Source organism: Magnolia sinica, chromosome 13 (genome assembly GCF_029962835.1).
Source record: "Magnolia sinica isolate HGM2019 chromosome 13, MsV1, whole genome shotgun sequence".
In the NCBI taxonomy this organism is placed as follows: domain Eukaryota; kingdom Viridiplantae; phylum Streptophyta; class Magnoliopsida; order Magnoliales; family Magnoliaceae; genus Magnolia; species Magnolia sinica.
The window spans coordinates 50878294-50891153 of NC_080585.1; the positions used below are offsets into that span (position 1 = coordinate 50878294).

General features: G+C 43.7%; 1 protein-coding gene across 3 annotated transcripts in view; it reads left to right on the plus strand.

The window, feature by feature from the left end:
* Positions 1–12860, plus strand: part of LOC131223756 (uncharacterized) — a 150816-nt gene that overhangs the window by 29536 nt on the left and 108420 nt on the right. For all 3 annotated transcript variants that reach the window (XM_058219257.1, XM_058219256.1, XM_058219258.1), the window contains 2 exons: positions 250–680; positions 12452–12575. In XM_058219257.1, coding sequence (XP_058075240.1) covers positions 250–680; positions 12452–12575 — 555 coding nt within the window. The remainder of the gene's footprint in view (positions 1–249; positions 681–12451; positions 12576–12860) is intronic.

The following is a 12860-nucleotide window of genomic DNA, read 5'->3' on the forward strand; positions in this document are numbered from 1 at the left end:
TCTGGTTTGCCGTTCATCATTTCTTTCTTCTTTCATCATCATCATGTTTATCTTGAAGCTGGAAGGTCATTTATGCCATTTATCTTCTTGAACACTTCCATGCAGTTAAGCTACATGGCATCTGTCACTTTTGGGAGTTGTTTTCTTATGATTACCGTTGTTTGCTTCTGTGATCCCAAATCTTTTGCATCACGATGTTTTCTGTTTCGTATCTCAGTATCTCAACTATTGACTGGTTTGTCAATGCAGATTTTGATGGTGGGCATTATTATTTCATTATTACATATGGATGACATCACTGTGAATTTGACACATTGCGAATCATCCAGCAGCTACTCTGAATCGCCATTTATGCCTTCAGCTTGGGAAGAACCTGATCTTATTGGTTCATGCGAAGGGGGAAATAAAATAGTAGTATCTTTTACCAGGCTGCTACTTGATATACTGCGTCATAATTTACCATCAGTAGGGCCTGAACTGGAGCAGATGTTGAACAGTGGTAGAGTAACTACTGCAAAACAGGCCTTGGAGTGGAGAGTTTCAAATGCTAAGCATTTTATTGAAGATTGGGAATGGCGCTTGTCTATTTTGCAGCGTCTTTTACCATTATCCGAACGCAATTGGAGTTGGAAGGAGGCATTGGCCATCCTGCGTGCAGCTCCTTCAAAATTGTTAAACCTGTGAGTTGAAGAAACTTTTACCGTCGATTTTTATGAGAAATTCTATTTAATTATTTGATCGGTGAGTCACAAGGTGCTTTTGTCATAAGTCTTTCCTTACGTGTTGGGTGATGGTGCATGGATAACATAAACGTGATGGTGATGGTAATGCACTATGAAAGCATAAATTACAAGAGATAGTAGCTTACCGATTCAAACAAGCCTCGAATCTCTTTCCACAGGCCCTAGCTATGCCCTTGAACCCTTAGGAACGTTTTTCGAAAGCCCTAATACACCTTCTCCTCTTCCAAATCCCATTTACACTTGATATATATAGTGTTGCAACCGGAAACAATATGCGCACTTACGCAATTCTACACACAATTTCGATGGGACTTTCGACGGCATCAATGCCCCATTGAGGATCTGTCGATGGCATCGAACTCTTTTGATGCCATCGAGTAGCAACACCAAAACGTTCCAACGACCAACATGGATTTTTTGGATTTTCTCGATGGGATTGAGCATCCGTCGATGGCATCGACATATGCTCGATGACATCGAGTGGTCTGTCGATGGCATCGACAGACCCCTGTTACTGACAGATTTAAGACATTAACAACAATCTCTACCATGTCTTCAATCTTCATTCTTCATAGGTCCTTGTCAATCCTCATCTCTAGTTCTGCCTTCCATCATAGCTCCACCATCACTTCTCGTGCACACTTCATCTTCCATTTATGCCTTCGCCAAGCCGAGAGAAGTTGCACTGAACTTGAACTTCTTTTTGGGAACCACCTTCGTAAGTGTGTCAGCTGGATTCACACCTGTGTGAATCTTCTCTAGAGTCATACTTCCTTCCTCAAGCACCTGTTGAATAAAATGATGTCGCGCATCAATATGTTTAGTACGTGAGTGCTAAACAAAATTCTTAGCCAAATTGATCGTGCTTCCACTCAATTGACTGGTACGGCCTCCTGCTAAAGCCCCAATTGATTTATCATTCTTCTCAACCTAACACCTTCCTTGAACGCTTCTGTCATTGCTCAGCTTCGGTTGTGGAAAGAGCCACCACAGACTGAATTTTCGACATCCAACAGATCGCTCCACCTGCTAGCACAAATGAGTAATCGGAAGTCGACCTTCTATTATCCACACTGCCCGCATAATCTGAATCCACATAGACTACTAACCGAGCTCTTTGGTATTCTGGAAGGCTTCGCGGAGGACCAGGTCTCCCACCCGAAACCTTCTCACATTAACCCGGGAGTTGTAGAATCGGGCGACTTGTTGTTGACGAGCTGCAATCTTCAGCCGTGCTTGCTCCCTCTCCTCTTTGAGTAGATCGAGGCTTAAGGCCATTTGATCGAATTCTAAGCCTCGTCGTATGATCGAACTCGTGCCGTGGGGAGCCCTATTTCGACTAGGACAATGACTTTTGCCCCGAAGGCTAGGGAGAAGGGAGTTTCTCCTGTAGATGTCCGAGCAATAGTCCGATATGCCCAGAGGACATAAGGAAGCTCCTCAGCCTAGGCGCTTTTGGCTTTTTCGAGCTTAGTTCTGAGGTGGTTTTTGATGATCTTGTTAATCGCATCCACTTGGCCGTTAGCTTGAGGGTGCCGAGGTGACGAATAAGCGTTACGAATTTCGAGCCTTTCACACGTGCCTTAGAACCGATCATTGTCGAATTGTTTACCGTTGTCCAAGACGATTGTATGCTGAATCCTGTGCTGGTAGATGGTATTTTTCCAGACGAAGTCGGTGATCTTCTGCTCGGTAGTCTTGGCCAGCGGCCCTCCTTCAGCCCATTTGGTGAAGTAGTCGACTGCGACGACAACGAACTTTGTATGACCTTTGCCCATTGGTAATGGGCCGATGATGTCTATTTCCCATTGAGCGAACGACCATGGTCCGGTCATGGGGGTCGGCTGCTCAGGTGGTTAATGAGGTATCGCTGCGAATCTTTGACACTTGTCGTATTTTCGGGTATACTATTTGGCATCCTCTCAAATGGTTGGCCAAAAGTATCCTTGTCGGATGACCTTATGGGCGAGGGGCACGACTGCCAGAGTGATTGTCGCAAATTCTTTCATGTATTTTTGTCAAGACGCACTTGGCCTCCTAAGTTCGGAGGCACCTTAGGTATGGTAAATAAAAACCTTTTTTGTACAGGGTGTCTCCCACCATGGTGTACCGAGCCGACCTGGCCCGGATCCTGCGTGCCTTGAGCTTGTCTTTGGATAATTTGCCTTCCTGAAGATACTCGTCGATTGGGTCCATCTAGCTCGGGGCCGAGATGACGGGACAAGATATTTCTAGGTCGGAATCATTGATGCTTGGATTTGACAGGAACTCGATGGGGATTGATTTTGGGATGTTGTCCTCGGTCGCCGTGGTTAACTTCGCTAGTGCATCCGATTTAGAATTTTCCACTCTGGGGACCAGGACGACTTCACATTCGTGGAACTTACTGATGAGTTCTTGGGCTTTTTGAAGATTAGCGATCATTGTTTCCTCTTTGGCCTAGTATTCACTGGCGACCTGGTTGACGATGAGCTGCGAATCGCCGTGGACTTTTAGAGTCTGGGCCCCATTGCTGCTGCCAACCTGAGTTCGACGAGCAATGCTTTGTACTCTACCATGTTATTTGACGTTTGAAATCCAAATCTCAAGGCATATTGTGTGTAGGTTTGGTCGGGTGCCTTGAGGACTATCCTGACCCCACTGCCTTTAGAGTTGGAAGAATCGTCGACGTACAATGTCCAAACCTATTGGTCGGCTTCACTGTTCGGATCAGTTGGAGCTTCCAGGTTCTGTCCAGTGGTGAATTCAACAATGAAGTCGGCTACTGCTTGACCCTTGACGACGGTCTGGGGCTTATATTTGATGTCGAATTCGTTGAGCTTGATTACCCATTTTGTGAGACTTCCCGACACCTCAGGCTTTTGGAGCACTTGGCGGAGAGGTTGATTGGTCGAAACTATGATTGTGTGGGCCTGGAAGTAAGGGCGGAGGCGACGAGACGACGCTATCAAAGCTAGGGCAAGCTTCTCGATATCGGAGTATTTGGTCTCGGCTGGGACAAGTGCTTTACTGACGTAGTAAACTGGGAGCTGCTTCCCCCCCTGTTCTCGGATGAAGGCCAAAGTGACTGCCATAGCAGAAACTGCTAGATAGAGTAGCAGCGGCTCTCCTTGCTCGGGCTTGGAGAGCAATGGAGGTGAACCTAAGTACTGCTTGAGCTGTTAAAACGCCTATTCGCAGTCCTCAGTCCATTCCGTCTTCTTTTTGCCTTTCAACTGCTGGAAGAATGGAAGACACTTGTTTGTAGCCCGGGAGACGAAGCAATTAAGGGCGACAATCTTGCCAGTAAGGCACTGAATCTCTTTCGTTGTTCTGGGCGAGCTCATGTCCAGCAGAGCTTATATTTTGTCGGGGTTTGCCTCAATTCCCCTCTGGCTCAGTAGAAAGCCCATGAATTTTCCCGAGCTGACGCCAAAGGTGCACTTGCTCGGGTTCAGCTTCATTTGATATTCTCGCAGAATTGCGAACATCTCCTTAAGGTCGGCGGTGTGACCCACTGCTTAGATGCTCTTGATGAGCATGTCGTTGACGTAAACTTCTATGAAGTGCCCGATCTGTCGAGCGAACATTTTGTTGACGAGCTGCTGGTATGTGGCCTCAACATTTTTAGTCTGAAGGGCATGACTTTGTAGCAGTAGAGCCCCTTGTAAGTGACGAAGGTTGTCTTCTTCTTGTTATACGTGTGCATGGAAATCTGATTACAACTCGAATATGCATCCATGAAGCTTAAGAGCTCGTGCCCTGCGGTATCTTCGACCAGCTGGTCGATCCTGGGGAGGGGTAAACTATCCTTAGGACAAGCCTTGTTCAGGTCTGTTTAGTCAATGTAGACCCGCCATTTCCCATTGGACTTTTTCACTAGGACGACGTTGGCGATCCAGTTGGGATAGCAAACCTACTCAATGAATCCAGCTTCCAGGGGTTTGCCAACCTCCTCCCTAATGACAACGTATCGTTTTGGTTCAAACGCTCGTCGCTTTTGCCTCACAGGTCGGTGGTTGGGATCAACGTTTAACTTGTGGACCATTACTTCCGAGCTGATGCCGGGCATGTCCTAATGGGACCATGCAAAGACGTTGGCATGACGTCGCAGAAAGTTCATGATTTCGTCCTGCAAATTTGGGGCTAGCGATGAGCTGACCCGTATAGTACGGGTCGAGTCGGACTTGCTAAGGGGGACAACTTCAAGGTCTTCCCAGGGGTTGAGGGAAGTGATGGCCATTCTACAGTGCTGTGCCCCTACTCTCAAGGTTGTGGAGTAACATTGACAAGCTTCGTGTTAGTTTCCCCTGATCTGTCTGATACCGTGCTCGGTTGGAAACTTTATAATGAGATGGTAGGTTGAAATCACTGCTCTTATGGCGTTAAGGGATGGTCGTCTGAGGATCACATTGTAAATAGATGGGCAATCGACCACTAAAAAGTCGATCATCGTTGTGGTCTGATTTTGTCTCTCCTGCAATGACTGGAAGTTGTATAGATCCTTCGGAAGTGACTTTTTCTCTTGTGAATCTGAGCAGAGGAGTTTTGACAGGTCGGAGTCGAGACCTCTCGATTCCCATTTTGTTGAAGGCGTCGGCAAAGAGGGTGTCCGCCAAGCTGCCAATATCCACGAGAATGCGGTATACTCAAGGTATCCCGTATCGGTATCAATTGGCGTAACGGTGCCCTCCGATACCAATACAGATACGGGGGCGTAACGGTGCCCTCCGATACCAATACAGATACGGGGGTATCTGTATGAATATTCTAAGCATTCCAAATGTGCATTCATTTATAAATTGGAATATGTTTATGGTGGCGTAATGGTCCACTTTTTGGTGAGAAGTTGTATCGGACTGTCTGATTAATTTTTGAACCAGGTAACCTGAATTTGACAACAAAATTCATATATTTAATTTTCTAAATATCTAATTTATATACTTAACAATTTGATATCATTTCTCCCAATAGTTTTTTAAAAAATGAAATTAAATTCAAGTAGATGGCGTTGCCAATTTGGGGCTGACTTGGAGGACCAATCTATGCCCCAAATTAGCCTCAAATTCATGCAATTTATTGCCATTATCCCACTTATGAATTGGTGGACATTTATTGGATAGTGAATCATGAAAAAAAAATCAAAAGGCCCTATTTAAAAAAATAAAAGTCCACAAATTAACAATTAAAACTATTCAAACAATTTGATTTTGGCATTGTGAGTTAGCAATTGCAGTCCATAATTTAATTGGTAAATTTTAAGTTAATATGTCTCGTGTACAATTTTTTAAGGGCTCGAATTAGGCGGGACTCGGATTGTGAAGTGTAGCACACGTGTCAAAGTTTTTTGGGCCCCACCCGTGATGAATGTGTTATATCCACACCGTCCATCCATTTTGCCAAATAATTTTAGGGCATGAGCCCAAAAATGAGGCACATCTAAAGCTCAGGTGGACTGCACCATAAGAAACAACAATAATTAAACCTTCACCATTAAAAATTTATTGGGGGCTACAAAAGTTTTAAATCAAGCTGACATGTGTGTTTTCCCTTCATCCACGTCATTGTGACCCAATTAATATGTTAGATTGGAAATAAACATTACAGTGGACCCTGAGAAATTTTTAATGGTGAGCATTCTATAACCACTGTTTCCTATTGTGTGGTCCACCTGAGATTTGGATATTACTAATTTTTTGGATCCTGACCTAAAATGACGTGGCAAAATGGAGGGACGACATGGATAAAATATATACATCATGGTGGGGCCCACTCGAGTCTGATCAATAGGTATGTGTTATATCTAAACCATCCATTCATTTGACGAGCTCGTCTTAAGGCTTGAACAGATTGGATGGAAAATAAACGTTACGGTGGGCCCTAAGAATTGTTTAACGGTGAAAATCATTATCTCCGCTGCTATTTTTGGTGTGGTCCAGATGATCTTTGGATATAATTCATTTTTTTGGTAGTGCTCTAAAATGATATCTGAAAATAGATGAACGTTGTAGATATAATAAATACATCACTGTGGAGCCCACGTAACTTTGATCTCCTTTGAACCATTCGTACAACTCGGAGCTCGAGGAGTGTCAATGCTCGTCTTAGCATGACCCGTACCTCCAGCAATTAGCTGGTGTGTGGTACACCTGTGAATAAAAAAAAGAAGGGAGAGAGGGAAACCGAAAAGAAAAAAGAGGGAAAGAAGAGAGAGAGAGAGAGAGAGAGAGAGAGAGAGAGAGAGAGAGAGAGAGAGAGAGAGAGAAGAAGAAGAAGAAGAAGCAGGCCATCGCGGCCGCATCAGGGCGGCAAGCCGTAGCCACAGTAGGGCCGCAGCCGCAGCTACCCGAGAAGAAGAAGAAGAAGAAAAGAAAGAAAAAAAAGGTAAGCCCCCCCCCCCCCCTTTTTTCCCCTTATTTTTCAAGGCCCGTAATAGCCGTTACGGGTCCGTAACAGCTGTTATGGCCTGTAACGGCCGTTATGGTCACAAAATCGGGGCCAGTATCGCGTAACGGTGTCGGCCGTTACCATTACGTATCGGTCGATACGGCTGTATCGTAACGGATACGGGACACCTTGGGTAAACTTTACGATTGGCTATGGTCATGGCTATGACCAGAGCGTTGTCGTGTGGGTGGCAGATTCCGCGGGCATCCTCTTCAATGAACGTCAATTCGCAGGGGACCATCTTTTGCTCTTTCGGAAATCTAGGTGAGGTTGATATAATGTTCTGAGCTGCTATTGCCTAAGCTTTTGGCGTGAGCTTTGTAGGCTTGGTTTGAAGCCCCCCCTCGCGAACTCTGAATATGGTGCAAATTTCTCTCATAGCTTCGTTGTCATTCCTGTTGCCATGTTGCTCGTTCCTCCCTTTTGTCGACATATTCTCGGAGATGTCCGTTGCGGATGAGGGCCTCGATCTCCTCCTTGAGGTCGAAGTAGTCACTGGTGGCGTGATTGGGGTCACGGTGGAAATGGCAGTACTTTCGCTTGTCCCGCTTGTCGGCATCAGTCCTCATCTGGTTTGGCCATTTCAAGAATCAAGAGCCTTTTGTCCCGAACATCCATGAGGACTTGCTCAGGCATAACATTCAGGGGGGTGTAAGAACGGAACCTGCTCTCAGGTCATCGGCTCGAACGTTGTCTGGACGAGTCGTCGTCTCTCCTCCTTTTATTGTTAACACTGGGAGGGGGCTCTTCTTTGCGTTTCTTTTCCTTAGTCGAACTCCCGACGCTTCGGGTGATTTTACGAGAACTGAATAGTTCTTTGACGTTGGAATACTTTTGAGTTCGGTTGAGGATGTCGGCCAATGTTGTCGGAGGATTTTTGCTGATCGAGAGGAGAAATCTTCCCTCCTTCAGACTAGCCATCATGGAAGCTAAGGCTATTTGATCTGAATAGCCCTCCACCTACATCGCTTCTTGGTTGAAGCGTGTGATGTAATCTTTCAGTAGTTCGTCCTCCTTTTGAGTGATAATGAGGAGGTGAGTTGCCGGTTTTTGCCTGTCTTTCCCTTCGATAAATTGAGTGATGAAGATTTTGCTGAGCTGTGCGAAGGAAGTGAGTGATGAAGATTTTGCTGAGTTGTGCGAAGGAACTGGCTTTCATGATATCATCAGTAAAGGGCGGCTCGATTTCCTTCAGCATGGCCTCTATTGAGGTCGGAACTTGGGCATGGTAGGCTTGATCTATATTGCCGATCTAACCTCGCAGCTCCTTGAGTTCTGCTTCCTAGGGAACTTCGCTTTCTCCTACCGCCTCAGGAGTTTTCCCACGCCTTCAATTATCTAGCGTGTGACGCAGGTCAGAAGCGGCAAGAGTGGCCGTTCTTGCGGTTTAGGCAGGCATCTGGCTGGGTTGCCCCGACTGCAGTCTGACCTCCCGCGGGATTGGGAGGTCATGTGGAGGTCGAGACTGCTCAGTGGCAGCACTATCTTCTACCGCGTGACCAGGGATAGGGTTCTGTCTCTCTAGGATTTGCATCAGTCAGTTCATATTGTTGTTTAGAGTCTTGACTTGATTTTCCAAAGAGACAAGCTGACCTCTCTGGTTGCGAGATCTGGGCACAGGTGCCGTTGGAGCGGAATCAGCTCGTTGCTAAGAGGGTTGACCGCCTTGATCTGCGGACGACTTCGGTGGAGCAGGCATGGTTGCATCAATGGCGGCTAGAGCTTTCTTTCACCCTTTTGCCATTGTAGAATTTCGATGAGGTAAGAACGACTTTTAATGTTGTTTCCACAGATGGCGCCAAACTGTTGATGCTGAAATCTGGTTAACCCTCGCTGGACCTTTGGGTACCTGCACACGAAGATGACAAAGGAGACCCTAGTTGTAGCAGGGGGACCCTCCGATGCATTCAAAAGCCAAATCTTTCCTATATCGTACAACGCATTTATTAAAAAAACCATTTTAAAACTGTTTTTATTATTTTCAAAAAAAGTTGAATATATTTTTGAAAATAAATAAATGAGTTTGGCTGATTTTAAGATTAACGTACACCCACTTCAAGCACTTTGACATGATTTTTCCACACTCTAATTGCAAGTTAAATGTGTTAGATTAGGGGAATTTTAGACGTTCCCCAAATACAAAAATCGGAGGTCAAAATCCATGATTGAGCGTGCAAAATATGCAAAATCATGGGCTACTAAGTTCATTCCACAAATTCCAACAATTTAAAGAAGTGGACAATTACAATTAGCAAAAACTCACTGATTGGGTTTCTGGTAGCATACGCTCTCTGATCTCGATTTTCGCACCCATATCCCCATTTCTCTCCAAACAAATGAAAATGATTAATCAAATTCCCTTAACAACATAATCCCATAAAAAAATATGGAGAAAATCGGTTTCTTGTGGATTTTTTGGCAAAATTTCCAAAATTTCCGAAAGGGGATTGATGCAAGTCCCACAATGATTGTCATGGAATGTTTTGGGGGTAAGGCCTTCTGATTAAGAGGTGCTAGATGAAACAGGTATGCAAGTCCTATAAAATTCAATAGGCTGCCTTTCAATTTATGAAATTGCCATTTTCTGACACAAGGTTTGGAATGTATATATGCCCAGGGAGTTCTTTTGACTGGGTAGCGCTAGGCGCTGATTGGCTGTAGGTAGGATAGTTGTCATTTGGGATGAGAGCCTATTTGTTATAAGGATTGGTGGTCGGGGTAGTTAGCCACATCACTTCTTCTCAAGTCAATAAGGGGTCCTTACTCTTGCTCGGGTGGTAGACTCTCAGGAGTTTCAACTCCCGGTCAAGGGTTCGAGTACCCATAGGTGGTGAAATTCCACTAGCGTGAGTGTGTGTGCGTGTGTAAAAAAAAAAAGTCAATAAGGGGAAGGTTTAGATCTTCATAATGGTTTATGTACCCCACGACTCTAGCAAAAGCAAATGTTATGGAGTAAGCTGAATGATGGCTGGAATAGATGGTGTGATCCGTGGAGCATTGGCGCAGACTTCAATTTTGTGCAGTTTTCTTATGAGAGGATGAGTGGAGCTTCTATAGAAAAGAAGTATGCCATTTTTCATATCAGCCATTATTGTGTTATATCCTGCTGGTGGTTGCTAGTCCTGCTGTTAGACAGTTAAAAATAAACTTTTTCTTTGGACATTTACTGTTGTATTTGAGCTCAGTCATCCTTCATCTGATGTTTGTTTGGTGAGATGCATTTCATCTTTATTTTTCACAAGGGATCAGGCTATGGTGACGGTGGTGACGTTTTTTTGTCGGACTCATGAAGGAAATATTAGTTTTGGTGAAGCCCATGGTATCGTTCCTACCGCTCCCACTTAGGATTCATGCTCCTAGTCCCACTCCCGTTTATGATTTCACCCTCTTGACTCCAGCTTCTTAAGGGGTTGTTTGGATGCTGGTAAAACAATCATTTTCTGGGAATGTTTTTTGGACCAAATGCTTTTTGGATGACACCGCAATGTTTTACTTCTTCTTGAAAAGGACAAACTGTCCTCATTCAATGCAGACCTGTAGCCCACAAGGAAGACTGGAGTGGGTTTTCAGGTCTAGGAATTCTCAGGGTAGTATCCACCTGGTGAAGGGTTCTTACTTCTGATCACTTGCAGGTGTGGCAGTGCCATAGGGGCACACAGGGATGTCAATGTCCCAAGCCTAGGGTTGGCTTCAGGTTTGATTTTGAACTAGTTGGGCCGGGCCAGCCCTACTCAAAATTTTGAGTTCACTTGGCCTGTGTTGGACATATTTACTGCCCTAGTGGCACATGAGGCGGTGGGCTGTGACTAGTTCTAATTGCATCACGATAGCTGCACTCGTGTCTGTGATGGGAACCACCTCCCTCTACCTCTTATCCAATGACACAACCTTGTTTTCATCTTCTTGATCCCACCTTCCTTCAACAAAGTTATTGTTATTATTTTTTCACTTGGAACTTGGAAGGGCATTTTGCTTTTTTCCTTTGAAATGATTTTCGGATCCAAAAATCATTTCCGATAAAGGATTTTGCTAAAGTTGTCATCTTATACCCAAATAACCAATTACAAAAAAAAAAAAAACATCTGTTGGGTTGTCATGGAAATGAATGGGTGGAATCCTTCTGTAGTTGTCACCAAATGCACTATGGTATTTACACTTGCTAACAGTTTGAAACAGATTTTCTATGCTCCCACTTCCCCTCACATTTTCTGCAACTAAGGATATGATAGTTGATCTTCGTGTGTATGCTTGGTTGTTGTAGATGCTCATGGTTTTTGAATTTTTCATTTATGGGATAGATATGGTCAGTGTTTGAAATATCGGTACTGCATTACATATCGCACCATTGGGATAGGGATATGTATCGGTTATCTCATGGGATATATCGGTTGTATCGCGTAATGTATTGCTGTTGTTGGAAATATAAGGAAACATTAGGAAATTGGTTGATATTTTCAACGATTGTTAAAAAAGACACCAATATACTTTAAAAACATTACAAAAAACAAGTGCACATAATAGGTTTTCGTTGTATGTGGTTCTAATATATGCGCTATCTAACTAAATTGATGCAAGTATATTCAAAGTCTATTGATATAATTTATAAATGTAAGAAGACATGTGGAAACACAAGCAATACATTCAAAAGCAAAAGAAGAATCACTAGATCAGGTTAGAGGTTACATACATGTTTGATTTTATGTTTGGACACAGATTGCAACCAATTTGCGAGAAATTGGGATTTTTTGTTTTTTTCAAATTTCCGCAACTCGGCCCATCTCCTCCAAATCTCAGAATCGAAGCTCCCAATTCATGATTTTTCATGTTTGATGAAAAAACATGGATTTGTAACAATTTGACACTGATTTGGCATGACTTACAGAAAAAAAGGATCGAAAATCCTCACCAGATCAAACAAGTGGGATATATCCCACTACTTGTGCGTTTCGTATTGCATAGGTGGGATATAAGATATATCATGGGATATATCGGCCCATATCATTGATAATTAAAACACTGGATATGGTAAATGTTAAACTACTCTTGGGGGAAAAGAAATAGTAGGTGCTTTCACAATTTATCTAGCAAGGTCAGGGAGGTATTCTCGAGGGCTAAATCCTTTGTTCTTAAATGGGCTTCTTGTATTAAGTCAATTGAGGATTGTAATTTTGTTTTCTTGCTTTCTTTGTAGTTTGTGTACCATCTTGGCTCCCAGTTCCATAAAAGATTTTGTTAACCTAAAAAAAAGTTGAAATGCTCTTGATTTTTCAATTATCGTGCAGTTGCATGCAAAAGGCGAAGTATGATATTGGAGAAGAAGCTGTGCACCGGTTTTCTTTACCTCCGGAAGACAAAGCAGCTCTTGAACTTGCTGAATGGGTAGATGGTGCTTTTAAAAGAGCCTCAGTATGCTCCAAACTTGTCACCAAACCTCATAATTATTCTCCTAAGCTTAGGCGTTCAAATATATGTGATTGGTACAACCATATTGTCATTCTCTTGCATGCATTTTGTGCATTTTCCATGGGTCATATATGCATTTCTGCATTTTGTAAAGTTCTGGGAAGTGTCATTTCCAAGGTGCAAGGGGCTTTCATCCATGGAAGGTATCCAAAATTCATTGGTAGCCCATGAATGTATTGATTCTTGGTAAACCGAAGGTATAAAGGGGTCATATGTAATCTTGACTTG